Below are 27551 nucleotides of genomic sequence, written 5' to 3' on the forward strand. Positions count from 1 at the left end.
GCATCTGTCGCGGCCACGTGAAGCCCACGGTCCTGTCTGGAGGTTAACGCTTCGACGTGACATCACCCTCCCTCGTTTCCCAGGGCCGGGTCAGGCGGGGGAGCTGGGAGTCGGCACGGGGAAGGGAGCGACCCCCACGGAGCCAATCGCCCTCATCAAGATGGACCCAGGCCTGGGCACGTCCGGGTACAGCTCGCCCAACGCCACACAGGTACAGCGTCCACCACCAAAGACTAAGATCCCTCCTCCCCCCCCCCCCCACTGCGTAGCCTTCACAGACTGTTGGGGCAAGTGCCGTTATCGAGCACCTATGAAGGCCGGCATGGCACACGAGGGGGTGGGTGGCCAGCACCACTCCCGGCCGCCTTTGTCTTCTCAGTGACGATGTTTACACACCACACCGGGTACTCATTTGAGGCTGAGTCGGGCCCACGGGAGGCTCAGGACCAGTTGAGATCATCACCGGTGTTGACCATGAGCGGGAATCGAACTCGGGTCGCCGGGTTCGTAGAGCGGCGCGCTAACCGCTATGACCACCGCTCCTCACGCCAATAATAAAACACACGCAAATCCCGCACTCACGCACGTGTATACCTTCCAGCAAAACAAAACAAATCCCACCCCGGCCATCGTTGTTCCACCGTCATCTCCGTGGCCGTCTCACGGGTGAGCCACGCCGACCGTCGCTGTGTCTCCCGGCAGGGTTCATCCCCGGCCTCTCCCGTGGCCGGCGTCCAGAGCCCGCGCTCGGGCGCGCTGGCCATGCACGCGGTGGCGACGGCGGTGCAGCGGAGGAACCTCTCGCCGTCGGCGCCGACCCATCACCAACCGCATCAGCCCCACCATCACCACCACCAGCATCACCAGCATCACCAGCAGCAGCAGCAGCAGCACCATCACCAGCAGCAGCACCAGCAGGTGTTGTCGGAGCAGCACGACGCGGGGTCGGAGGGCGCGCGACACGGGTTCTGGTGCGCGATGACCCTGGTGTAGTCCCCAGTCGCTCTCCGCGGCGAGAGCCGAAGTTTCTTGATTCGTGACGTTCCGGCAGCGGCGCTTCCCCCCCCCGCCCCCCCCACCCCCATCCTGCGAAGCGCAACTCCCCTGCGTTGGCAGCCGCAGCGCTTCCTGCTGGACGTCCGTGGAAAAGAGCTTCATAGCTCACCGGATTCCTCCGGGATCAACGATGATTGGGACACGAGCGAAAGCTGCGGGGCCGGTGTCGACGTCGGGTGTCTCGTCAGCTGGTGGCCGGGCCAAGGCACGGAAGGAGACGCTGTCGTCCGTCTGGAAACGTCGGGCGCCAACGGAAGGTTTCGCTTCAGCGCTGGTCCTGTCCGTCCGGACCGTCGACCCTGGAAAAATATTTCCGCACCCGGCGCACCGCGTCCGGGGTCGCCCGTACCGCCCGCGGGAACGTGAAATCGTAAAATACTCTTGACGCGGAAGAACGAAACAAGAACCGTGCGGTCATCGCGACCACGGTCACCTAGCGAGGCAAGCGCCAGGCAACGAACGCCGGGTGTGGACGCTCGACGCTTCGCGGGGACTCGAGAGAGATGCAGCTCTACGGTGTCCTAAGCAAGAGACGGTTCTGATTATATTATCATTATTATTATTAATAATATGAATAACAATATTAGACGTAAAATGTACTACGTGTATGCGGGGTGGCCCAAAAAGACGGGACACATAGGGTAATTATATTTATTTTGACAATTCATAGCGGGGCTGCTTTTTACGTCTCCTTACAAATGTTCAAACTGACTTCCATGCACGGATGCACGAATTCTCTTTGGAATTATTTTTTTTCATATGAAAATATTACGGCTGCCTTCTTTTGCAAACACGCGCACGCACATATACAAACTGAATTGAACTCGCTCATCTTTAGTTAATTTTCTTTGAATTTTTAAATGCCATCCGGAGGAGGAGGGAGAGGAGGAAAAATAAATATTAATATTGATAACAAATCACATATTAACTTACGGAATAAATTCGATATTTTAATGAAATAACCCTGTGGGTTCTGAACCTTTTGGGCCATCCTGTATATATATGTGAGTGTGTGGGGGAGCGGTAGTGTAGCGGTGAGCGCCCTGCGCTATGAACCTGGCGACCCGAGTTTCATTCCTGCTCACGGCCAACACCAGTGACGATTATGTTAACTGGTCCTGGGCCTCCCCTACGTTGACTCAGCCTCAAATGAGTACCTGGTGCAATGTGTAATACATCACCACTAGGGAGACAAAGGCAGTCGGGCGTGGTGCTGGCCTTCCCCACCCCCTCGTGTACCGTTCCGGCCTTCCATAGGTGCTCGCTAACAGCACTTGCCCTAACAGTTTCTTAAAGCCTATACGGTGGGGTCTTTGCCTTTGTTTTTGTTCATTACATACGGACACAAAGTGAGATTCAAACGCGGAAAGGTTTAACAGGGAGCCATTCCTTGGAACGGAACACAAAACTCAAAAGGGCGAGCAGCGGCGGCAGCGGCAGCATCTGTCGCAACTTCACACCGTAATCTTTGTTTGGTGAGATTTGCCAAAGAAAACGTGTTTTGTTCGTGTGAACTCCGCGTGAAACTCGTGTGGCACACGCGCGTCACACCGCTTCTTGTGTCAACAGGGTGGTAGTGGTTGTTGTTGTTGTTACGTCGACGCTTCTCGTCCCGTCGCGATCTGGGGATGCGGAATGTGATCGGAGGATCGGGCTGCGTGCTTTGTTCCGTCCATTAGATTACTGCAGAGTAACACTCCTGATCTAAACACCCTCCCTGACAAACACCTTTCTCGACAAACACCCTTTTCAGCAACACCCTTCTCAACAATACCCTACTCAACAACACCCTTCTCAACAACACCCTTCCTTACAAACACCTTTCTCGACAAACACCCTTCTAAGTAACACCCTACTCAACACCCTACTCAACAATACCATACTCAACAACACCCCACTCAACAACACCCCACTCAACAACACCCCACTCAACAATCACCATTCTCAACAACACCCTACTCAACAACACCCTTCTCAACAACACCCTTCTCAACAACACCCTTCCTGACAAACACCTTTCTCGACAAACACCCTTCTAAGTAACACCCTACTCAACACCCTACTCAACACCCTACTCAACAACACCCCACTCAACAATATCCCACTCAACAACACCTCACTCAACAACACCCCACTCAACAACACCCCACTCAACAGCACCCCACTCAACAACACCCCACTCAACAACACCCCACTCAACAACATCCCACTCAACAATCACCATTCCCAACAACACCCCACTCAACAACACCCTACTCAACAACACCCCACTCAACAACACCCCACTCAACAACACCCCACTCAACAATCACCATTCCCAACAACACCCCACTCAACAACACCCCACTCAACAATCACCATTCCCAACAACACCCCACTCAACAACACCCACACCACCAGCAGCATCACCGCGCGCGTCAGCGCTCCATCTGTGCGGCAGCTCTGTGATTTCGCCGGGACCCAATGTTGAGAATCCCCACTCGTCGCTGTTGTATTATTACCATGTATGCTTTGTTTCGTGTAGCGTCGTGACGAACCTACGAAGGAACGTACGGACGTACGGTTACAAGTGCGATTTGAAATTTACACAGCGTCTGCATGAAAACCGCGTCTCAATTACCAAGTGATGATGATGATGGTGGTGACATCATAATCATCAGCATCATACTCTCTAACCTACTCCTCCTCACACAGAGAGAACCATAGACTCACACAGAGACCCATAGACTCACTACAGAGACCCACAGTCTCACACAGGGACCCACAGACTCACACAGAGACCCATAAACTCACACAGAGACAAAGACTCACACACAGAGACCCAAAGACTCACACAGAGACCCATAGACTCACTACAGAGACCCACAGTCTCACACAGGGACCCACAGACTCACACAGAGACCCATAAACTCACACAGAGACAAAGACTCACACACAGAGACCCAAAGACTCACACAGAGACCCACAGACTCACACAGAGACCCACAGTCTCACACAGGGACCCACAGACTCACACAGAGACCCATAAACTCACACAGAGACAAAGACTCACACACAGAGACCCATAGACTCACTACAGAGACCCACAGTCTCACACAGGGACCCACAGACTCACACAGAGACCCATAAACTCACACAGAGACAAAGACTCACACACAGAGACGCATAGACCCACACAGAGACCCATAGGTCTCCCCAGACAGTTTATCCCTCCCCACCCACTCTGCCCTTCTAGTTTTAGATCTTCTCTTCCCCGTGGGTCTGGCGACCCACGGGGACCGCTCCCAACGCGCGTCCCAGCAGAGAGAGAGAGAGAGGCGCTGGCATCACGCCTCAAGATGCAGGAACAAAAACAACCCAGCACCCTCCAAGTGGCTCGCCCGAGGGAGGCACGCGGACGCAATGCGATTTCACGCGCGCGTGCCGTGGTAAAGGCGCGGCCCTGCAATGCCCCACTCACGCCGCCGCTGGCAGATGGACATCCACTGAGAGGGAGCTTCAAAACAGCACCTCCGGTGGACGGTATTTGGCCTACTCTTCCATGCTGGCCACACGTGTTGCAAGCGGTGGCAGTATCCACTCACACTACCCTAACGCACGTGGACCTGACGATGCACTAACTCGTGTGAGTCGATTTATTTCCTGTTGATGGCTGCGCGGGTTGGTGGGTGATGTTAAGAAACTCGCCGAATTGTTTCGACTGCCGAGCCAGGAGATGGAATCGAACCTGCGAACTCTGCGTTGCGAGTCTCCTGTGCTGCTGCTGCTGCTGCTACTGCTGACCGTCACCACACACTGCGGCAGCTCCACTTGTAATCGATCATCAATAACCGATGATGATCGAACGTTCAGCGACCACTCGAGCGGCAAGAAATGCTGCTACCCGCCCGACCAGCACACGTTTGCGCGTTTTCGTTTTTAAATATATATCGACATGTTTTACACGTGTATGTCATTGTTTGATGTTCTTAATCAAGTCAAAGTGCAATTTGCTATTTGTTGTTTTTTTTTGTACCAATCAGTGTTAACGAATGAGCCTAAAAAAGCATGAGGCGGTGGTCAAAGCCAAGAGGGAGATGTTGATCTGTAGGCAGCGTGGCGCCTTGCCTGCACGTGCCGCCTTGCCTGCACGTGCCGCCTTGCCTGCACGTGCCGCACTCGCGGGCACAGGTGAGCGGGCAGCGGTGGCGCAGCGGGCAGCGAGCGGCAACCATGAGGGCCGAGTCGGTGGCCAGCGCCACGCACGGCCGCCTTTGTCTCCCGAGTCGCGATGTTTACACACGACCGCACCGGGTTCTCATTCGAGGCTGAGCCGACCTCGCGGAGGCCCAGGACCGGTTCGGATAATCGCCGCCGGTGTTGGAGGCGGTGAGTGGGAATGGAACTCGTGTCGCTCCCGGGATCGCAGCTCAGGGTAGCGCGAACCACAGCACCACCGCTCCCTAGAGCACCTGTAACCTAACACAAAGACAAAGATCCCCCGCACACCCCCGTATGGGCTGTAACAGACTGTTAACGAGCATCTATGGAGGCCGGCACAGCATGTGAGGGGGTGGGTGGCCAGCAAACACGCCCGGCCGCCTTTGTCTCCCCAGTGGCGATGTTTACATATCGCACCAGGTACTCATTTGAGGCTGAGTCGACCTTGGGGAAGCCCAGGACCGGTTCGGATAACCGTCGCTGGTGTTGGCCGTGAGCGGGAATCGGAACCCGGGTAGCCAGGTTCATAGCGCAGCGTAGCGCTAACCACTACACTACCGCTCCCCACACACAACACACGCGCGCGCGATGTCCTTCCAGTGTTTGCAAGATGCGATATCAATAATTACACGACCAAAGAAGTCTACGATCGTTTGATTGTTTTGTATTTAGGAAAATGAACACTTGCTCAGAATTGACAATTAATATTCATATTTTATCAAAAGTAAACTAAAAATATTCGCTCCAAGTTTGTTTTTTTGTTTAGGTCTAGGGTGTTTTACGTTCAAGTCGGCAAAGCAAGTGGCTATTTTGAGCCAGTTTAATTGAAACAGAATGGGTCACCTCCCCGCTTGGCACGTGTAGATATTGCGACTTGATGGTGATGATGATGATGATCGTGGTGGCGTACGCATGCACGCACACTCAACGTCTATTGCGATGTGTGCATGTGTGTGCGCGTCGGTGGAGCTGTAATTTTGTGATGTTTTGAGTGTTTTTTTTTAAAGACCTGCAGATTCATAAAGAGTTACCACTTATATTGAATTTCACAAACGGTTTCTTGTGGTGATTTTCCGTTTTCGTTCGCGCATTGCTCCCACCTGTTCCCCCCACACCCACCCCCGGGTGACGTCAACCTGAGACGAATCTTGCCCGGAAGAATCATCGCCACGTGCAGTGCGTCGAGAGTGGCCCGCGGAAGCAGATGCCGCAGAGCCTCTTCCGACGGGCTTCATCCACACTCACGCAACTGACCCCCCCCCCCCCCCACGACCCACACGTGGTGGAGCGACCTTCATCCAACAGTTGATTGAAAACGCGCTTGTAAATTATACGTAGAAAAGAAATGAAAACAAGAACTGCTTTTCTTTTTGAACCAAGAGCGGCACACAGAGTCGCGTGATTCGTATTCATGGGGGTTGCTGCTGCCACATTGGGGGGCGCTGTGGTGGCTGGGAGATGTTAACTCCCTCGCCGAATACGCACGAGGTCCTGGGTTCGATCCCGACCCTGATGCCTGCTGGATAATGGAGTTCACGTGTCCCGCTCTCCACGTGGTCGCGTGGATTTTTCTCTCCGCGTTTAGAGTATTTGACTGCTGCTCTGAATGACCACGTGGAAAGGAGACGCTTCGCTGAGCTGTCGTTCGTGGACAGGTCGCTTAGGGAAAACAAGGAGCTACATAGCTCAGTGTATGTATATATGTTTTCAGCCAATTAATTAATGAGTTGTTTATGTTACACGTGGGAGGAAATCGGAGCACCCGGAGAAAATCCCACGGCTTTCACGAGGTGGAGCAACAACCCTACCCCCCACCCCCGTACAGATGGAACCAGATGGCGATTCGTCACACTTTTCTGTACCGCCTTCTCCTGGAGATCTGCTTTTGTGTGCTTAGTTTGTTGTCCTCCGATTATCACGTACGGTGCGAACGAAGTTCAACATACGGTACACACATACATACGAGCCAAAGGGAACGGCTTCCTCCTCAAAGCCCACGGGAAGGCAATTTCGCAAGAACATCTGTGTGTGATCCACCAACCCCCGCCGCTGCCTCCACGGTGCTGCAGGCTGACCGTTGATGATGGTGAGGATGATGATGGTGCGGATGACGATGGCGAGGATGATGATGATGGTGATGCGGATGATGTTGGTGAGTGACGTGTGTGACCTCTGCTGTCGGGGTCGCGCCTGCAGCACGGAGCACGTGTTGTTGTTGTTTGTTGTGTTTACGTGTCGCGCTGTTTGTGTTCGCGCCCGTCTCGCTCGCGCGCTCGGGGTCACGCCGGGTCACTGCGGCGTGACCCCGGCACAGCGCCGGCACAGAGGCCATTGGAGGGACGCGCGCGTGTGTGTCTGTGTGTCTGTGTGTGTGTCTGCCTGTGTGTGTGTGTGCCTGTGTGTGTGTCTGTGTGTGTCTGTGTGTGTGTGTGCCTGTGTGTGTGTGTCTGTATGTCTGTGTGTGTGTCTGTGTGTGTCTGTGTGTGTCTGTGTGTGTGTGCGTGTGTGTGTGTGCGTGTGTGTGTCTGTGTGTGTGTCTGTGTGTGTGTGCGTGTGTGTGTGCGTGTGTGTCTGTGTGTGTGTCTGTGTGTGTGTGTCTGTGTGTGTGTGTCTGTGTGTGTGTGTGTCTGTGTGTGTGTCTGTGAGTGTCTGTGTGTGTGTGCGTGTGTGTCTGTGTGTGTGTGCGTGTGTGTGTGCGTGTGTGTGCGTGTGTGTGTGTGCGTGTGTGTGTGCGTGCGTGTGTGTGTGCGTGTGTGTGTGTCTGTGTGTCTGTGTGTGTGCGTGTGTGTGTGTCTGTGTGTGTGTGTCTGTGTGTGTGTCTGTGAGTGTCTGTGTGTGTGTGCGTGTGTGTGTCTGTGTGTGTCTGTGTGTGTCTGTGTGTGTGTGTCTGTGTGTGTGTGTGCGTTTGTGTGTGCGTGTGTCTGTGTGAAAGCGGGAGTCGGGGAGCGGTGGCCGGGGAGCGGTGGCGACCCCAGTTCGATTCCCGATCACGGCCACCAACACCAGTGACGATTCATACTCTTTGGTTCTATTGGGTAAAGTCACGTAGGTAAAAAATAAAATAACAAAAATCACGACGTTTCGGCCACAACACAAGCGGCCTTCATCAGGTGAAGGGACGAGACTGTCTGGAGGACAGCGCACAGAGGCCATTGGAGGGACGCGCGCGTGTGTGTGTGACGATTATCAGAACGAGTCCGGGGCCTCCCCCTAGGTCGACTCAGCCTCAAATGAGTACCTGGCGTGGTGTGTAAACATCGCCACTGGGGAGACAAAGGCGGTCGGGCGTGGTGCTGGCCACCCCCCCCCCCCCACTCGCCCTCGTGAGCAAGCCGTGGCGGCCTTCATAGGTGCTACTCGCTCACCACACTTGCCCTCAACAGCCGGTCCAAGGCTATACGGGGGACCTTTGCCTTTTATTCCTCGGGCGTGCGCGTTCGTGCTCGCGCGCATTCCCCCCCCCCCCCCGTGGGCCGCTCAGAAGCCTCCCCACACGTGTGCCTGGCGCTACCATCCAAATGACCCTAATTAAGCAGCTCATTAATTGAACGCCTCTGTCTGCAGGTCTGTTTCTCTCTCTCTCTCTCATTCACCTCCCCCACCATCTCGCAGTCCCCCGTCTCACCCCCCGATCCTGTGTAAATCTCAACTCAGACCTAATTAATGTCCTCCCCGCCTTGTCGGCTCCCACTCGGCAGCGAGGGGATTCGGTTGACAGAATTGGCTGCCGCTTGTCCAGACCTAGACGTAGCACTAGTAATATTGTTAATTTCACTTGGGTTTCGTTTGTATATTTTACATATAGATGTATGCACGTGGTTAGTTGCTCGTCGACGCCATCTCCCTCCATCGCGACCCCCCCAAACCCCCGGACCAAGCGCGACAGACAATGGAAACGAGATAGACAAGAGTACGGAGATAAACAATAGAAACGAGATAAACAATAGAAACGAGACAAAGAATAGAAACGAGATAAACAATAGAAACGAGATAAACAATAGAAACGAGATAAACAATAGAAACGAGATAAACAATAGAAACGAGACAAAGAATAGAAACGAGATAAACAATAGAAACGAGATAAACAATAGAAACGAGACAAACAATAGAAACGAGATAAACAATAGAAACGAGACAAACAATAGAAACGAGATCAACAATAGAAACGAGATAAACAATAGAAACGAGACAAACAATAGAAACGAGATAAACAATAGAAACGAGACAAACAATAGAAACGAGACAGACAATACAAACATGAATAAAACAACATGTATCGACTAATAGCTGGTTTAATCGAATCGTCACTACGTAGCGAATCTACATTGGCTAGGGGAGCGCGTTGTGATACGCCGGAGAGGGGGGGTGAGACTCGTTACAACACTCACCACCCACTCACTCACCACCCACTCACTCACCACTTCCTCACCCACCACTCCCTCACTCACCACCCCCTCACCCACCACCCCCTCACTCACCACTTCCTCACCCACCACCCACTCACTCACCACCCCCTCACCCACCACCCCCTCACTCACCACCCCCTCACCACCCCCTCACCCACCACCCACTCACTCACCACCCCCTCACCCACCACTCCCTCACTCACCACCCACTCACTCACCACCCCCTCACCCACCACCCCCTCACCCACCACCCCCTCACCCACCACCCCCTCACCCACCACCCCCTCACTCACCACCCCCTCACCCACCACCCCCTCACTCACCACCCCCTCACTCACCACCCCCTCACCCACCACCCCCTCACTCACCACCCCCTCACTCACCACCCCCTCACTCACCACCCCACCCCCTCACTCACCAAACCCTCACTCACCACCCCGTCACTCACCAAACCCTCACTCACCAAACCCTCACTCACCCCCATCAACTGCCCGCTGAAAGCGACGTGCCTCTGAGTTTGTTTGGAAATCGTCACGGGGGTGTTAGTCACAGCGGGCAGTCACGAACCACAAACAACAACAACAGTCGGCAGACATCACAAGCTCCAGGCGTGACCCCACGCGGCAGGATATCGCAAAACAACAACCAAAACCACATCGACTCTCACAACAACCATCGTCTCATCCGTGTTCTGTTCAACCATCAAATCGCGGAACACAACAGCACTCACTCACACACTCACTCACACACACCCATACACACACCCACTTACTCATACAAAGATAAACAAATATCCCCCATATAGCATTAACAGACTGTAGGGGCAAGTGCTGTTAGCGAGCACCTATGAAGGCCGGAACGGTACACAAGGGGGTGGGTGGCCAGCACCACGCCCGACCGCCTTTGTCTCCCTAGTGGCAATGTTTGCAAACTCACTCACACACTCACACACACACTCACTCACACACTCACTCACACACACCCACTCACACACTTACTCACACACTCACACACTCACTCACACACTCACACACACGCCCACTCACACACACACTCACACACTCACTCACACACACTCACTCACACACTCACACACCCACTCACTCACACACTCACTCACACACTCACTCACACACACTCACTCACACACTCAAACACTTACACACTTACTTACACACCTACTCACTCACACCCACCCACTCACTCACCCACACGCTCAATCAACCCCTCAAGTATTCACTTACTCACACACTCACACACCCACTCACTCAGCCACCCACTCATGCATTCACTCACACAGTCACTCACATATCCACTCACTGACTCAATCATCCACTCACCTTCCCACTCAGTCATCCACTCACCTACCCACTCAATAATCCACTCACCTACCCACTCACATATCCACTCACGAACTCAATCATCCACTCATCTACCCACTCACTCATCCACTCACCTACCCACTCAATAATCCACTCACTAACTCAATCATCCACTACCTACCCACTCACTCATCCACTCACCTACCCACTCACTCATTCATCCACTCATCTACCCACTCACCACACTGCAGGTCACATCGCTTCTCTTTCTGCTTCTTCTCTCCTCCCATCAATGACTTTCGTCAAGCGCTAATGATGACAACACTAACCAAACTCAACTCAATGCCGATTTGATACTGCTGTTTATTGGCGATCGCTTTACGTTACTGGCGTATTTTTGGGCCCTGCGGCCCCGTGTTCAGCCACTGCGTGTTAAGTTAATGAGACATGAACAACAAGAAACGACCACGACACAACCACGATCCGGTCACGGCATCGCGCGGCGCTTTCAGATGCCCTTCTGCGGCCGTCTGGAACGCTCTTCCTTCCGACATTAGGAAGCCACTGGAGCTATGCACTTTTAAATCGTCTAGATTGACAAACTCATTTTTTAAATAACTTTTTATTGTGTTTAGTTTGTTGTCCAACCGCCCCCCCCCCCTCCCCGCCGTACCTCCGATTAGCACAATTGGCTACGTACGGTGCGAAATACGTTCAACGTGCACACATCCCTGCAAATATTCACACTTGGCAAGTTGATTCGGTGTAAGGGAGTCGACTTTGTTTCCAAAAGCGCGCAAGAGAGTCTGAAGATGAAGAGATACGCTCTCGCTGGAAATTGCGACGGAGATTCGCATTAACGACGTCAACTTCCATCGGAACGTCGCGAACAGCCTGCGCAGGCTATACGGGGGAGCTTTGTCTTTGTGTGCAGAGGGAGGAGTTAACCTTTCATCTGGGACTCCACTTCAGTACCAGGCATTGAATTATTGCTCACTCAAGGTCCAGGGGATGATTTGATGCTGGAACAACACGCGTGCGTGTCGTCTCTGTATGTAGTGTGTGTGTGTAGTGTGTGTCGTGTGTGTAGTCTGTGTGTAGTGTGTGTGCTGTGTGTGTGTGTGCGTATGCTTGTCTTTCTGTTAGTAGTAGTGCAGTGGTTAGCCCACTGCGCTACGAACCCGTGCGACACGAGTTCGATTCCCGCTCACGGTCCCCAACACCAGTGACCGATTATTATCTGAACCGGTCCTGGGCCACCTTTAGGTCTACTCAGCCTAAAATGAGTACCCGGTCCGATGGTGTGTGAACATCGCTACTTCTAGAGACAAAGGCGGCCGGGGGTGGTGCTGGCCACCAACCCCCTCGTGTGCCGTGCCGGCCTTCACAGGTGCTACTCGCTAACAGCACTTGCCCCAACAGTCTGTGAGGGCTTTAGGGGTGATCTGATTATTTACAGTGTGTACTCTGGTTGTAGTAGGGACAGGAGGTGGCTGATCGCTGGCGAGCGAGCGAGTGAAGCGCTGGGTCATATACATTTGAAAGTGGTTTGTTTACCTTGCCTTATACTTTGCACTCCTATAGTGTATCTGTGTTGTTTGTTGTTGTAACGTTCTGACGCGCCCCTACTGGACGTCTGTGGAAAAGAAAAGAGCTTCATAGCTCATCGGATTATTCCAGTATAAATACATATTCTGTTTCTGATCAATCACCTTGACTGCTGCTCGACTCTTTAGACTGGGCTCGACCACGTGCAGTGAGGTAGGAGCTGGGCCCTCTACCCCAGCAGCACCAGGAATCCAACTGCGGCAGAATCTCGTACTTTGTATAGCGTCCGTACCCAACTTGTTGTTCGGTGATGTGGTGGTGGTGGTGGTGTAAGTGATGTGAGTGATGTTGGTCTGGTGTAAAAATAATTCACCCCCCGCACCCAGCCCCTACCCCCTCCCCCCATCCCTGGTTTCCTTTCCTCGTTGCCCCGAAAAATAAATTGGGGGGAACAAAATGAAAGAGTAGGAAAATATAATATTAATAATGTCGTGGCAGCCAGAGGGATTGTGTGCCCCAAAAGCCTCTTCCGCCTGTTTGTTTGCTCAGACTGCCAGCCCCTGCTGCCGGCCACAGCCCTGCTGATGCTTGCTGACGGTGCTGCTGCTGCTGTTGATGGTGTACGTGTGTGTCTTGAACTTCTTTCGCACCGTACGTAACCAACCACGCTCACCGGAGCGTCAGGGGAAGGACAACAAACTAATTAATACAATCAAAAGCAGTTCTAAAGAAATGAGTTTACCAATCTCGATTATTTAAAAGTGCATAGCTCCGGTGGCTTCCTAATATCGGGGGGAAGAACGTTCCAGACGGCCACAGAAGCGCACCGGAACGCGCCCGATGCAGCGGCCGTCTTGATGATGATGATGCTGACGACAGTAAGGAGCGGTGGCGCAAGTGATTAGCGCACACAGCGCTACGAAACCCGGGCGACCCGAGGTTGATTTATCGCTCACCGCTCACGGCCGACGATCGCTGACGAACATACGAACCGGTTTTGAGCCCCCTCTAGGTTGACTCGGCCTCAAATGAGTACCTAGGGAGACAGACGCGGCTGGGCGTGGTGCTGGCCAAAACCACCCCTTCGTGTGCCGTGCCGGCCTTAATAGGTGCTCGCTAACAGCACTTACCGTGTGGCCTCCACGGAAAATCTCTGTCGCTCTCTCAGCGCACTCAAAACGGATCGGGGTTTTACAGCGCAATGCGCTAACCACTGCGCCACCACTCCCCCTCCCCCCAACCCCATTCCCCAGCCTCCAGCATGAGTGAGTGCGATAGTTGCGATGCAGGCAAGGATGTTTGCAATGATCCTTTGCTTTCCGGAGCGGCCGAGCGTGAAGGCTGGCACCGCCGGTGCAGCGGATCGGACCCTAACGCGTCCTTACACTTGGGCGGCCGTACCGGCTTAGCTGCAGCAGCAGTCGGTGTGGCCGGCGTGGAGGGGGGGGGAGAGACGGAGGAGCTCGCAATGAACCTCGCTCGAGGCACCAACATGTCTTCCTGCAGCGCGACAACTCTCCTCTCCTGTCTCCCTGTCTCTCTCTCTCTCCCAGCCAACCTCTCAGTCTGTCTCTCTCGTTGCCTCTCTCTCGCCCGCGCGCGCTTTGTCTCGCTGTCATCCAATCTCCGCGCCTATTCCGAAGGCTCGATTCGTGACAATAGTTGAACAACAACAATAACAACGGGCCTCTCGCCTTTTCTCCTAAGCGGTGTCAGCTGATGTGCGGGGTTTGGTGACATCAGGTGCATAGCCCCCGTGACGCGGCTGATGATGAAGAGGGCGGGGAGGTGTGGTAGGGTTTCCCGCCTTCGATGAGCCATCTCGGTTTTGCACGCGCGGTTCTGGGTACCCCTGTGCCCCGGGTCATTTTTAATGCGATGGATTTTTTTTGCTTTGGTTTTTTTTCCGTGCAGTCATCGGTGACTACGGTGAGGACCATCAACTCTGCACTCGAGAACCCCGTTTGACCACAACCCAGTCTCTGTGTACGTCTATGCGTCTCTGAGACTATGGGTCTTCATGTAAATCTATGGGTCCTTTTGTAAGTTTGTTGGTTTTCTTTGTACATGTGTTTATCTGCGTGTAAGGCCCGTGGGTATCTCTGCATTCGACTGTGGGGTTCTCTACGAGTCTGTGAGTCTCTTTGTGCGAGTCGAGGGGTCTCTTTGTGTGTAGGTCTCTGTGAGTATATGAGCCTCTGCGTGAGTCTGTTGAGCTCTGTGTGAGTCTAAGGGTCTCTGCGTGAGGCTGTGGATCTCTGTGTGTGTACAGAAGTCTATACGGGCTGAATGTGCATTTCTCTAAGCCCCAGAATTCGCAGGCTCATGCCCAGGGAACCATTTGCTACCACGGGTCATCTGTCAGCTGAAGTGCTGGTGGGAATACTCTCCCCGCATGCCTGGCGCGGTTAGGCCCAATTAATTATCGGCCAGGCCTGAAATTTGTCACAGATAATGCAGATAAGGACGATGTTTGGGGGTGGGAGGCGGAGGAGAGGGAGATGGTTTGGTCAAAAACCTCCAGTCCATTGCGTACAACTTTAAGTGGAAAGGTTTTTTTATTATTATTTTTTTTGCGGGGCAGCCGTGACGTACGTATATGTACGTATGTTGAACTTTTTTCGCACCTTACGTAGCCAACCGTGCCCATCGGAGGTGCCGGGGGAAGGACAACAAACCAAACACACACACACAAAAAACCGTTTTAACGAAATTAGTCTTCAATCGAAATTATTTGAAAGTTGCATAGTGGCGTCCTAATACCGGTCAGGAAGAGCGTTCCAGAAGGACGCCGAGACGCATCCGAAAGCGCCACGCGATGCGGTGACCACCGCCTTTGTTCCACGGCCATCCCAACAAGCCACTGCGAGAATGAGCACGGAGTCGGCGTGATGATTGATGCTCATTGACGAGATCAGCAAGGTATCGTGGTTCATTCTTGGTGGCGCAACTCATCCGGCGTGCGGTTCCATCTCCAGCGGAACGCCCTCATCAACAGTCAAGAGTCGCGACAACCGCGACACTTTCTGCGGTGCACGTTACAGACCCCGCGGCGTCATTGGCAACAGAGTCACGGGGCGTGGTGTGCCCCCCCCTCCCCCCCCCCCCCACCGGTGCTACGGTCCACGTCTTTTTTTCTTACAAATTTTAAAATAAATGACACCGCAAATCGCTCAGTTGGGACTACACACGGCAACAGTAGTAACATCATCGCCTTCCTGCATACATGATAGCCTCGTTGCCACACAGGGACAGCTGCCACGGGAGGTGCCCCTAGGCTAAACCACACGGCGCCAGTCATCGCCCGCCTACTGTGAAAACTACTTCCGGCTGTGTCTCTGAAAGCCCCACGCGATGACAATGACAGCGTCAATGCCAAATGCAATCCCAAATTTGATTCGGAGTTTCTTCCGTTTCTCATTTCAGTGCAGCTTTCTTGATGCATTGTGGGGGGCTGGTAGGGGGCTGGGGGGGGGTTAATAACAAAGAATACATTTGCACCTCATAATTAATTATCATTCGTATTACAAACGAAGGGCGCCGTGTTTTTATAGAGAGAGAAACTCCAGGGATCGTCCACGGTATTCTTATGTATGTTCAACTTTATGACTGCAATAAATAAGAAAAAAAATTGGAGGGGGATGGCGGATTATTTTTTATTTAGTTCACAGCCCGTCTTGTAAAGTTCTCACGCGCGTGAGGAACTGTGTAAACCCCGTGTAATAAAGCTGTTAAAACCGTGGGAAAATCCGTGGAAAACCCGTATAAAATCGGGTAAAACCAGGTAAAAACCCAGCTCAAAAATAGGTAAGAACCGGGTAAAACCCGTGTTAGAATCGTGTAGAAACCGTGTTAAAACCGAATAACAACCGGATAAAACTGTATAAAAACAGGGTAAGACCCAGGTAAATACCGGGTTAAAATCGTGCAAACCGTGTAGAAACCAGATAAAACCGTGCAGACACCATATAAAACCCGTGTACAAACCAGATAAAACCGTGCAGACACCATATAAAACCCGTGTAGAGACCAGCTAAAACCGTGCAGACACCATATAAAACCCGTGTAGTAACCAGATAAAACCCGTGTAGAAACCAGATAAAACCGTGCAGACACCATATAAAACCCGTGTAGAAACCAGATAAAACCCGTGTAGAAACCAGATAAAACCGTGCAGACACCATATTTAACCCGTGTAGAAACCAGATAAAACCGTGCAGACACCATATAAAACCCGTGTAGAAACCAGATAAAACCGTGCAGACACCATATAAAACCCGTGTAGAAACCAGATAAAACCCGTGTAGAAACCAGATAAAACCGTGCAGACACCATATAAAACCCGTGTAGAAACCAGATAAAACCGTGCAGACACCATATAAAACCCGTGTAGAAACCAGATAAAACCGTGCAGACACCATATAAAACCCGTGTAGTAACCGTGACCACAAGGCAGCCGGGCGCGTTGGATCTGGGCACCAGAGGGGAGAGGATGGTGAGAGGGCGTTGGGAGGGTGGAAGGGATGGGAGCTGATGGGCGGTGGGGCCTCATCTGCCCTCGGCACGGATACCGTGCAGAAGACAACAAATCGACCTCAGTGTCACTAATACTACACAGGACACAATCAATGCCTTATAGACGCCACGTAGACTCGAGGGTCGGGCATCTGCTCACTCAGTGTTCTGTGGTTTTTAGGCAAACGTCGCTGTTACTTTAAAATAAATTACATCTAACCCACACTGGAGGTTTGACCAATCGCGCCCTGTGCGTACGGCGCATGCGGCACTTGCCCCGACAACTTGCAAAAGGCTACCCGAGCCATCTTTGTCTTTTGTGTACGCATGCATAAAGCGAAGGCAAGGCAAAGATGGCCCGTATAGCCTTGACCAGGCTGTTAGGTCAAGTGCTGTCAGCGATCACCTACGACGGCCGACACGGCGCACGATGGGGGGGGGGGGGGGGTGGTGGGAGGTGGTGTGACCAGCACCACGCCCGGCCGCCTTTGTATCCCCAGTGCCGATGTTAACACACCGCACTAAGTACTGTACTCATTTGAGTCTGAGTCGACTACACACACATACATACAAACAAGCACACACGTGCACACGTGCGAGTAGTGTACATGTAGATATGCATGCACGTATGTATGACAACATGTATGTATGACAACATGTATGTGTGGGAGAGCGAGGTGGCCGAGGGGGGGGGGGGGCTCTGGGCCTTTTGTCACCGAGCGGTGATGAATTGGGGGCCGTGTCCGTGGCCAATGACCACACCTCTTGTCCGAGTCTTGGCGCGCTGGGGGACAGATGAATGGTACATTGTGCGAGCGTGCGAGTTGTTTGTTTTCAGAGCCCCCCCCCCCCGTCTCTCTCGCGCGCTCCGTGTTGTCAAACTCAGCAAAATTGCGGCGGCGGCCCTTCTTGATGCGTTATGGGAAAGGGGCAGGAACAATGAGACGCGTAACTGTAATTACAGTTTGAATGTTTTACTTGAACGTGTAAATTACTTCTGTTTATAAGAACGCACGAACGGCCCACACGCCACCCACACAACAATAAAAAAACAAATCCATTACATTCATTATTAGAATGCAATGCATTACCCAAGAGGCCCAGATAATAGTCCGGTGACTATTTGCAGGAAGGTTTCTGCCACATTGGGGTTTTTTTATTTTAAATGTTTTCAGCCAATTCCATTCTCTTCTTGCGACTTACGACAGCAGCAGCGATCTGGTTGAGGATCTCGATGGCAGTGTCGACGTCTCGCCGCTGCTGCTGCTGCTGCTGGCACCACGAGAGGGCTTCAGAAGAGAGAGTTCGTGTCGTGTCGCCCTTCCTCCTCCTGCTGGTGCTGCTGGCACCACGAGAGGGCTTCAGAAGAGATAGTTCGTGTCGTGTCGCCCTTCCTCCTGCTGCTGCTGCGTTGAAGGAGCTCAGACCGCAGTGGATTCACGGTGCGATCCGTGGTGCGGGTGGCATGGCCACAGTCAGCCTGCTGTGGTTGTGTGATGAATGTATCTCAATGCGTGTCTCTCTCTCTCTGTGTCTTTGTGAGTCTCTATGTATCTCCATGGGTCTCTATGTGTTGCGTGTTTATACGTTGTTTCTATTTCTTGATTGTTCACTATTTTATTTAAGCGTTTATTTGCTAATGTATTTGATGTACTCGATTATGTTGACATCTTAGTTCAAAATGTTAACATATAACGTGTTTAATTGTGTGTGCGTTTCACTTGTGTGTGTGTCTGTGCGTGGGGAGCGGTGGGGCAGCGGTTAGCCAGCTGCACTACCAATGTATGTATGTTGAACTTCTTTCACACCGTACGTAGCCCACCGTGCTAATCGGAGGTGCGGGGCGAGGGGAGAGAAGGACAACGAACTAATCACACGAAGCAGTTCTAAAGGAATTCGTTTTCAATTTAGAAGCCGGCGACACAAATTTGTGTCCTGCTCACGGCCCCTATCACCAGTGAGGATTATCTGAACCGGTCCTGCGCCTCCTCTAGGTCGACTCGGCCTCAAACGCGTGCCCGTGCAGTTCTTCACAGGCGCTGCTCGCTAACAGCACTTGCCCCTAACGGTGTGTTGTGCCTATACGGGGGATCTTTGTTTGTTTTCTGGATGGGGGGGGGGGGGCGAGCGAGGGGAGGGGGGAGTGCGAGAGGAAAGTCCTTGCGTCTTCTTGACCTGATCTTGTCTTCATCAGAGCCGCTGCCTTATCTCAGTCCTGACAGTCGTGGAGGAGAGGCCACCGGGACCTTGCCGAGCCATCAGAAATTCCCGGAAGTCGAATTCCAAATTCATCATCAGCAGCAGCAACAGCATCATCATCAGCAGCAACAGCAGCATCGGCATCATCAGCATCATCAGCAATATCAGCATCATTATCATCAGCAGCAGCATCATCAACAGCAGCGTCATCAGCATCATCATCAGCAGCAGCATCAGCACCATTATTATCATCAGCAGCATCAACAGCATCATTATCATCATCAGCAGCAGCATCATCATCAGCACCAGCAGCATCACCAGCAGCAGTAGCCACGATCTGTCCACTGCTGGATGAAGGCCGCCTTCCCCAAACGTCGCCACGTCTCGCGATCCTGCGATGGGACAAATCCACACAGCAGCCGTTGAACTTCGAGCTGATTCCGTCGCTCCATCTCCGCGGTGGTTGGACTCTCGGGCGCGTCCCCTCCTCCTTCAGCTGCCACTCCGTCGTTAGTCGACACCACCGGCCATCACCACCATCACGACCATTATCATCATCAACATCATCATCACCATCATCATCACCACCACCACCGTGACCATTATCAACACTATCATCTTCACCACCACCATCATCACCACCATCACCATCATCATCCTGTTTTGCCACGAGGCGTCCAGCCCACGCCGACTCACTTTAACCAGGACCGCTGCGGATGCCACTCGCCACTGATGTTGGTCGTGATCAGGAATTGAACTCACACGTGACTGTGTTTCTAAACACCGATGCGCTAACCACCGAGCCACCGCTCCACCCATAATTACAAAGACAAAGATCCCCCGCTCCCTCCCCCGGTCCGATGCAGTCTAGATTATAGACTGTCGGGGCAAGTGTTGTTAGTCGAGCACCTTGGATAGTCAGCGAGGGGGGTGGTTCTGGTCAAAGCCCTCGTCTCCCCCAGCGTCAACACATTGAAGACACTTTCCCGAAGGGGCTGTGATTATATTTTTGTTTTCACTCGTGGTGATCGGAATGCCCTGAATTTACACGACGCCCAATCGGGTTCAGTTCGCGAATCAACTGCGATCATTTGTACGCGCCTCTGACGAGCACGGTGGGCTATGTACGGCGCAAAAGAAGTTCAACGTGCAACCGTTATTAAATACAACGGATGCTGAGCAAGGGTCCAAGACGTTGAGCGGCCAGCAAGGAACAGCGCTGCTGAAGATGTGATGGAGAGGAGTGTAGGAACGCGTTTGTGGAATTGAGCCAGGTTTTTTTTTACCAGAGCTTGGAGAAAAGGAGATGATGATGACGACGGGAGGAGATCCGCCTTTGTCTCCCGAATGGCGATTTTTACACGTAACACTAGGCACTCATTTAAGGCCGAGTCGATCTAGGGGAGGCCCAGGACAGGTTCAGATATTCGTCACTGGTGTTGGCACACAGACACAGAGACACACACGCGCGCAAACACAGAGACACGCACGCAGAGCCAGACACAGAGACACACACGAAGACACAGAGACACATACACAAATACACACACGCGCGCAGACACAGAGACACACACATACATAGAGACGCACAGCCACAGAGACACATATGCAGACAGAGACACACACACGAAGACGCAGAGACATAGACGCAGATACACACACGCGCTCAGCCACAGAAACACACACATACACAGAGACACACAGACACATACACAGAGACACACAGAGACGCACACGCGCAGACAGAGAGAGAGAGAGAGACACACACATACACGCACACATCCTTTAGACGTGCCAAGAAGAGAATTAACGAGGAGCGACGCAGCAGAGTTGAATTATTCCATAGGTAGGTTCTGTCTGAGCGAAATTACTCACAACTCACATCTCGCCTCTCCTCCTCCTCCTCGTGAGTACTTCCACCCCCCCCCCCCCCATTACATTTGCTGCATCTGTCACAATCACACGGAGACTTCACGCCCCCCACCCGCAATAGCAAGGGGGGTGGCTTGAAACCGATTTTAAAGTATCCGTGTCAGAGACGATCTTCACATTTTCTGGCCAAAAAGCAGATTTGACGGGGGCATGCGGTGAGTGATGATGCTCTTATTATTATTATTACTACTACAGGCTAGGGTGCCCCCTTTGTAATAATGTACTGTAGCTGGGAAAAAAATAATAATTAATCACAATTTATATTTAACAAAAAAAATAATGTACTGTAACAATGTACTGTCTCTTATGCGTGTCAAAGTCAATTTGGGTTGATGGACATAGACAAAGATCACCCCCGTACGGCATGTAACAGACTGTTGGGGCAAGTGCCGTTAGCGAGGAGCACCTGTGAAGGCCGGCACGGCACGCTAGGAGATGGGTGGCCAGCACCACGCCCGGCCGCCTTTGTCTCCCTAGTAGCGATGTTTTACACACCGCACCAGGTACTCAACTGAACAATTCTCTCGCTCAATAATTCTCTCTCTCGGCTGAAGGGTGTAATGGAAAATCGCGTGCGTTACATCTTCTCCCTTATCAATGATTATAACTCATCCCTTGAGACGACTTGGTGAACGCGGGCTCGAAGGACGAATGGTATTCGCATCATCATCATCATCAGCAGCAGCAGCCAAGAAAAAAAATCGACCGCTGCATGAAGACCATACTTCACCACGCTGGTCAGTTTGGGTAGGTGAAACCTTCGGGGGAAGGTGGCGGGGAGGGTGTTCGTTGCCAAGGCCGTGAAAGACAACACCACCCACTCACCACTGACGAGAGCCGAGGACAGGAATCGAACCGAGGTCATCGATATTTCGTGGCGCTGTGGAGCTAACCTTTGCGCCAACGCTCCTCGCCCTTAACCCCCCCTCACCACCCCAGCCCCCCCCCCCCACAAAGAAACATATCACCCGTATAGCCTTCACAGACTGTAGGGGCAAGTGCTGTTAGCGAGCACCTATGAACGCCACACGAGCGAGTGGTTGGCCAACACCTTGTCTCGGCGATGATTACGCACCGCACCAGGTACTCACTTAAAGCCTGAGTCCACCTAGGGGATGCCCAGGACCGGTTCAATTATTCACCGCTGTTATTGGCCGCGAGCGAGAATCGAACTCGGGTGGCCTTGGTTCGTGAGCGCAGCTTGCCACGGCCACCCCCTCCTTAGCAGACACATCGCCAGAGCGAATTGCAGCCACGGGGCCGAGATGCGTGGCTCGCAGAGCAAGCGGGCTGGCCGCGCCTCGTGCGTGAGTGGTTCTGGCCGCGAGATGCGAGGAGGTTCACAATCGACTTAGGGGGGGGAAGCGGTGAGGATTTCCAGACATAAGCTGTGATTGCTGTTAATTGCCGTGGATGAGAGCGGCCCGCGGGGAGGCCTCGTTAGCCACCACGCTGTGCCGCGGAGACTTAAGGAGCAGAGAGAGAGAGAGAGGAGGAGGATGGCGAGCGAGTGGGGGAGAGAAAAAGAGAGAGAGAGGAGAGGAAAGAGGGAGAGACAGCCAAAGGGAGAGACGTCGCGATTGTGTTGATGGGGGTGACGATGTGCACGGGCTTTGGTTGAGATCGCGCGTCTGTGAGGTCAATTACGATTGAGCCATGATCTATCCACTGCTCGGTGACGGAATCATCAAGGAGATCTCCCACGTCTCGTTGCGGCAATGCAGCGAGCCTCGCCTCTCGCATGGCTCCAACGTGATCAATCAAGCCCCCTCTGACCGACGCGGCGCGGCGAGGCCCTCATCCAGCAGTGGATTGACTAACCGGGGGAGGATAGGCGGGGGTTGCTGCAGATTTGAAAGGTTACCGCCGTAGATCTGAGCTTACATATTTAAAGGGACCATCTGAAGCATCGTGGAGTAATATAATGTCTACAACATATATAGCCACATCAACCCCCACGCTCACCTCCACCCCCTCCACCCACTCCAGCCCACAGCTTTATCCCAAATGCGCTAGAATCGCTGGGGAACGCGAGCGTTCGTGCATTTGACGAGAGCTGGCGCTCAGCAGAGAGTGCGTGTGTGTGTGTGTCTAAGTGCGTGAGTGTGTGTCAGTCATAGTCGCCACTAGGGAGACAAAGGCGGCCGGGCGTGGTGCTGACCACCCACCCCCTCGTGTGCCGTGCCGGCCTTCATAGGTGCTCGCTAACAGCACTTGCCCCAACAGTCTGTTGAGGCTACACGGGGCATCTTTGTACTTGGCTACAGGGTGGAGCCCGTGGCATCAGTGAATTGTGACAATGAACCCAGCCTCCCGCAAGACGCCCATGGAAGTACAGCAAGTAGGTGGTTCTCTGGATCCGGCATGTGCCATCGTGGCCGACAGGCGGTGAGTTGGAGAAGGGGGGTGGGGGTAGTTGGGGAGGGGGCGGGGTGGCAGGGGGCATTGTGATTGGGTAGAGGTTAAATAAAGGTCAACATCTCCTGCTGCAGTTGCAGCGCATTGACTTTGTGTGTGACTGTGTAGAGACCGGGCCTCCCCTAAGTCGACTCAGCCTTAATAAATTAGAACCTGGTAGCAGTGTGCAAGCCTCAGCACTGGGGGAGACAAAGGCGGCCGGGCGTGGTGCTGGTCACCCACCCCCTGGTGTGCCGTGCCGATCTTCGTAGGTGCTACTCGCTGACAGCACTTGCCCCAACAGTCTGTTCAAGGCTATACGGGGAGTCTTTGTCTTCGTGTCTCTTCGTACCTGTGCGGAGCGATGCCGGCAGCGGTGAGAAGAGGCGAGTGGATGGTTCGGTGGCTGTGTGGGGGGTGGAAGGTATGGGTAGGTAGTAGGGGTGGGGGGGGCGGTGGTGGGGGGAGGGGGCAGGGCAATCTGTGTGGGGTTGGTGGGGGGGTTGGTGGGGGGTTGGTGGGGGGGGGGTCTGAACCTGTGCTGCCCTGCTCCTTTCCCGTGCCTCGGTTCCCACACGCGTGGCCTGACATCGATCACTCACTCACTCAATGGACTTTATTTAGAAGCTGCTGCTGCTGCTGCTGCTGAGAAGCCATCGGCACGCGGGCCTCCTCCGGCTTACAGGAATAGCCTCTCCTGAAGCATCCCCGCACCCCACCACCACCACCACTACCACAACCACTACCACAACCACCACCACTACCACTACCACCACCACTAACACCACCACCACTAACACCACCACCACTAACACCACCACCACTAACACCACCACTACCACCACCACTAACACGACCACCACTACCACCACCACTAACACCACCACCACTAACACCACCACCACTAACACCGCTAACACCACGAACACCACCACTAGCACCGCTACCACCACCACTGCCACTACCACCACCACCACTACCACCACCACTTACACCGCTAACACCACGAACACCACCACCATCACTACCACGAACAACGACACCACCGCCACCACCACCCACACCACTACTACCATCACCCACACCACCGCCACCCACACCACTACCACCACCACCCACACCACCACCACCCACACCAATACCACCACCCACACCACTACCACCACCATCCACACCACCACCCACACCACTACCACCACTCACACCACCACCACCTACACCAATACCACCACCCACACCACTACCACCACCACCCACACCACCACCACCACCACCCACACCACTACCACCACCACCTACACCAATACCACCACCACCAATGCTTTTAGGCCTCCCCATGCCGTGTCGGTCAGGGTGGTTTGTCGACTACACCACGCGGATCGGCGCGGCTTAGTTAAGAGGGCGCCGAGAAGCGATTCTGATCCGACTCGCCACTGACGTTAGCCGTGACCGGGAATCTCTCACGCCACTGAAGTTCCTAAGCGCAGTGCACTCAACCAGTGCGCCACCGCTCCTCCCAAACAATTACATCATTACACATAAACTCTCCTGCGTCCCGGACAAAGTTTTGATGTGTTCACGCATGAGCTCTGGTCCGCCTGTCGATCCGATATATCTTGGGCGCCGCAGTGTCTCAGAGATGTTACTACCTCGCCCGATATGCAGGAGGATCGTGGGTTCGTTACCGACCCTGACGATGCCTGTTCATTTGAAGCTTGCGTCTCTCTCTCTCTCTCCCTCTCTCCTCGTGGTCGCGTGGATTTTTCTTCGGCTCCGTCGGTTTTTCCCTCCACATTTGGAATCAACGTCACGCCTTTCGAGTATTTGGCTGCTATTAATTTCCACGCGATGAGCCCACTTCGATGAGCTGTCTCACTCGTGATGGCCAGGTCGCTTCTGAAAAAGAGCTCCATAGCTCAGTGGGTTCCTTACCAGGTAAAATAAAAAAAAAATGTTTTAGTTTTAGTTACAGGTAGTGGCCGTTACCTGATGAAATAAAAGTTGAGTTAATATCACGGCATTCCTGATCCGCGTCTGCTATCGAATTGCGTTGCTGCGATGGGGTGACACGCACGTCAGTTGCTGGCTATCCTGCTGCACGTTGCTGACTGTAACCCAGCGATGTGTGGAGACAGCAGCCAGGGTCGGTGGCTCACCCCTCAGATGTTGTTGTGAAACTCCCCTCCAGGTGTTTGTCGAGAAGGAGCCGTACCCCCTGGCTCTGCCAGCAGAATGCAGTCTGGAGAGTGTGGGCTGATATCATCTGTCGGGATACAATGTTTCCCCCTCGCACACATGCGTTGCTGTTTCCTCGCACGTGTGGTATAAAAGACACTCACCGATTGGCTGAGAACATCTGAATACGTAGAGGACTGCAGAGCAATTGTCGTCAGCGCCGGCTCACCACCTGGCAGCCTTCCGGCTTAGTTTGTGGCTTCCGACTCAGCGATTGTTAGGAGCGATGTTGCATGACCGACGCTGCACATATATACAACGAATCATTAGATTTTGATTTTAAGCTTTCGTGACTGCAGGGATTCATATTCTTGGTTCTTTCGGTAAAGTCACGTAGAAGGGAAACAATAAAATAATAAAAGTATAAAACAATACAATTCTCACGACGTTTCGACTGCAACACAAGCAATCATCATCAAATTGTCTTGCCGTGGTTTTCACACCTGATGATGATTGCTTGTGTTGCAGTCGAAACGTTGTGAGAATTTTATTGTTTTATATTTTTATTATTTTATTGTTTCCCTTCTACGTGGCTTTACCGAAAGAACCAAGAATATGAATCATTAGATGTTCTTTTTTATTGTTATTATTATTAGAACGCTTAACGGATTCCATGCGTAAGCGTGGTTTTTCTTTCTTGTTCAAAAATACAATTTTGGGGGGATTATGGGGGGGGGGGGGAGCTTATGGGGTGGGGGGTGGGGGAACCGCGTCGTTTATCAGAGGAGGGGCCCCCGGCTCGTCACGATAAGAGGCGAGCGCTTCCTACGGTGGTCGGGTCGCGTTTATTTTGGGGGCCCGGAAACATTTCCTGTACACAAAAAAAAACTAAAAACCTTAATTCAGGTGAAATAGGAACACGTGGGTTGGGGGGGGGGGGGTTGTTGGGGGGGAGGGGCGGGGGAAAGTGGGAATATTTTTTTAATATTCACAGACAAATAACTGTAGTCACCACCACCACCACCACTCGTGCGACGTGAAAATGCCTCTTTAGTTTCCGCAGGAGGGCCTCACTGAGCCTGTGCCTCCACCACAGTGAAGACAGAAGAAGAAGATGTGTTTGGTACTGGAGGAATCCGATAAGCTATAAAGCTCTTTTTCGCAGATGTCCAGTCGGCGCGGATAAGAGCGTTACAACAACAAACAATACAAAACATGATAGGAATGTAAAGTATCGGTAAAATTTAACAAATCACTGAAAAATATCCAAATGAAACAACATTTTTTTAAAAAATCTTACCGGGTAAAACCCTCCGTGGTGTTAACTTACTTCTCAAAAGCGACCTGGCCACAAACGATAGGTCAACAAAGCGGCTCATCACGTGGACATCTAAAGCAGTAAAATAATCCAAATAATCAAGGTAATGTCAGTGCACGTCCAAGTGAGGTTGGTGTCACCCGCGGATCTCATCGGCGAGAGGTTTGGATTCGTTGAGCGAGGAAAGCGAAGAAGCTCGCAGAAAAACTCAGGAGGTGACGCTTCAAATTCCGTACAGATGGATTCAATAATCAATTGGTGTGCTGTCATGGTGGTGGTGGTGGTGGAGGGCTGACGGTGGTAATGGGTGGTTAGCGGTAGTAGAGTGGTGGTGGTGGGTGGCGGTTGTGGTTATTCGTAAGGATGGTGGTAATGGTGGTGGTGGATGTGGTAGTGGGGTGGTTGTGGTGATGGAGCTGGGGGGGGTGTGACCATGATGGAGTTGATGGCAATAGAGGTGGTGGCGGTTGCTGTTGTTGTTGT

The 27551-nt window shown here is 52.8% G+C and overlaps 1 protein-coding gene across 2 annotated transcripts in view; it reads left to right on the plus strand.

The window, feature by feature from the left end:
* LOC116942517 (transcription factor GATA-4-like) overlaps window positions 1-6309 on the plus strand; it is a 39988-nt gene extending 33679 nt beyond the window's left edge. For both annotated transcript variants that reach the window (XM_076067258.1, XM_032954516.2), the window contains 2 exons: window positions 84-211; window positions 703-6309. In XM_076067258.1, coding sequence (XP_075923373.1) covers window positions 84-211; window positions 703-993 — 419 coding nt within the window. In that variant the 3' untranslated portion in view covers window positions 994-6309. The remainder of the gene's footprint in view (window positions 1-83; window positions 212-702) is intronic.
* Window positions 6310-27551: the final 21242 nt, after the last annotated feature.

Source organism: Petromyzon marinus, chromosome 15 (assembly GCF_048934315.1).
Source record: "Petromyzon marinus isolate PM22_M1 ecotype Great Lakes invasive population chromosome 15, UKy_Petmar_22M1.pri1.0, whole genome shotgun sequence".
NCBI lineage: Eukaryota > Metazoa > Chordata > Hyperoartia > Petromyzontiformes > Petromyzontidae > Petromyzon > Petromyzon marinus.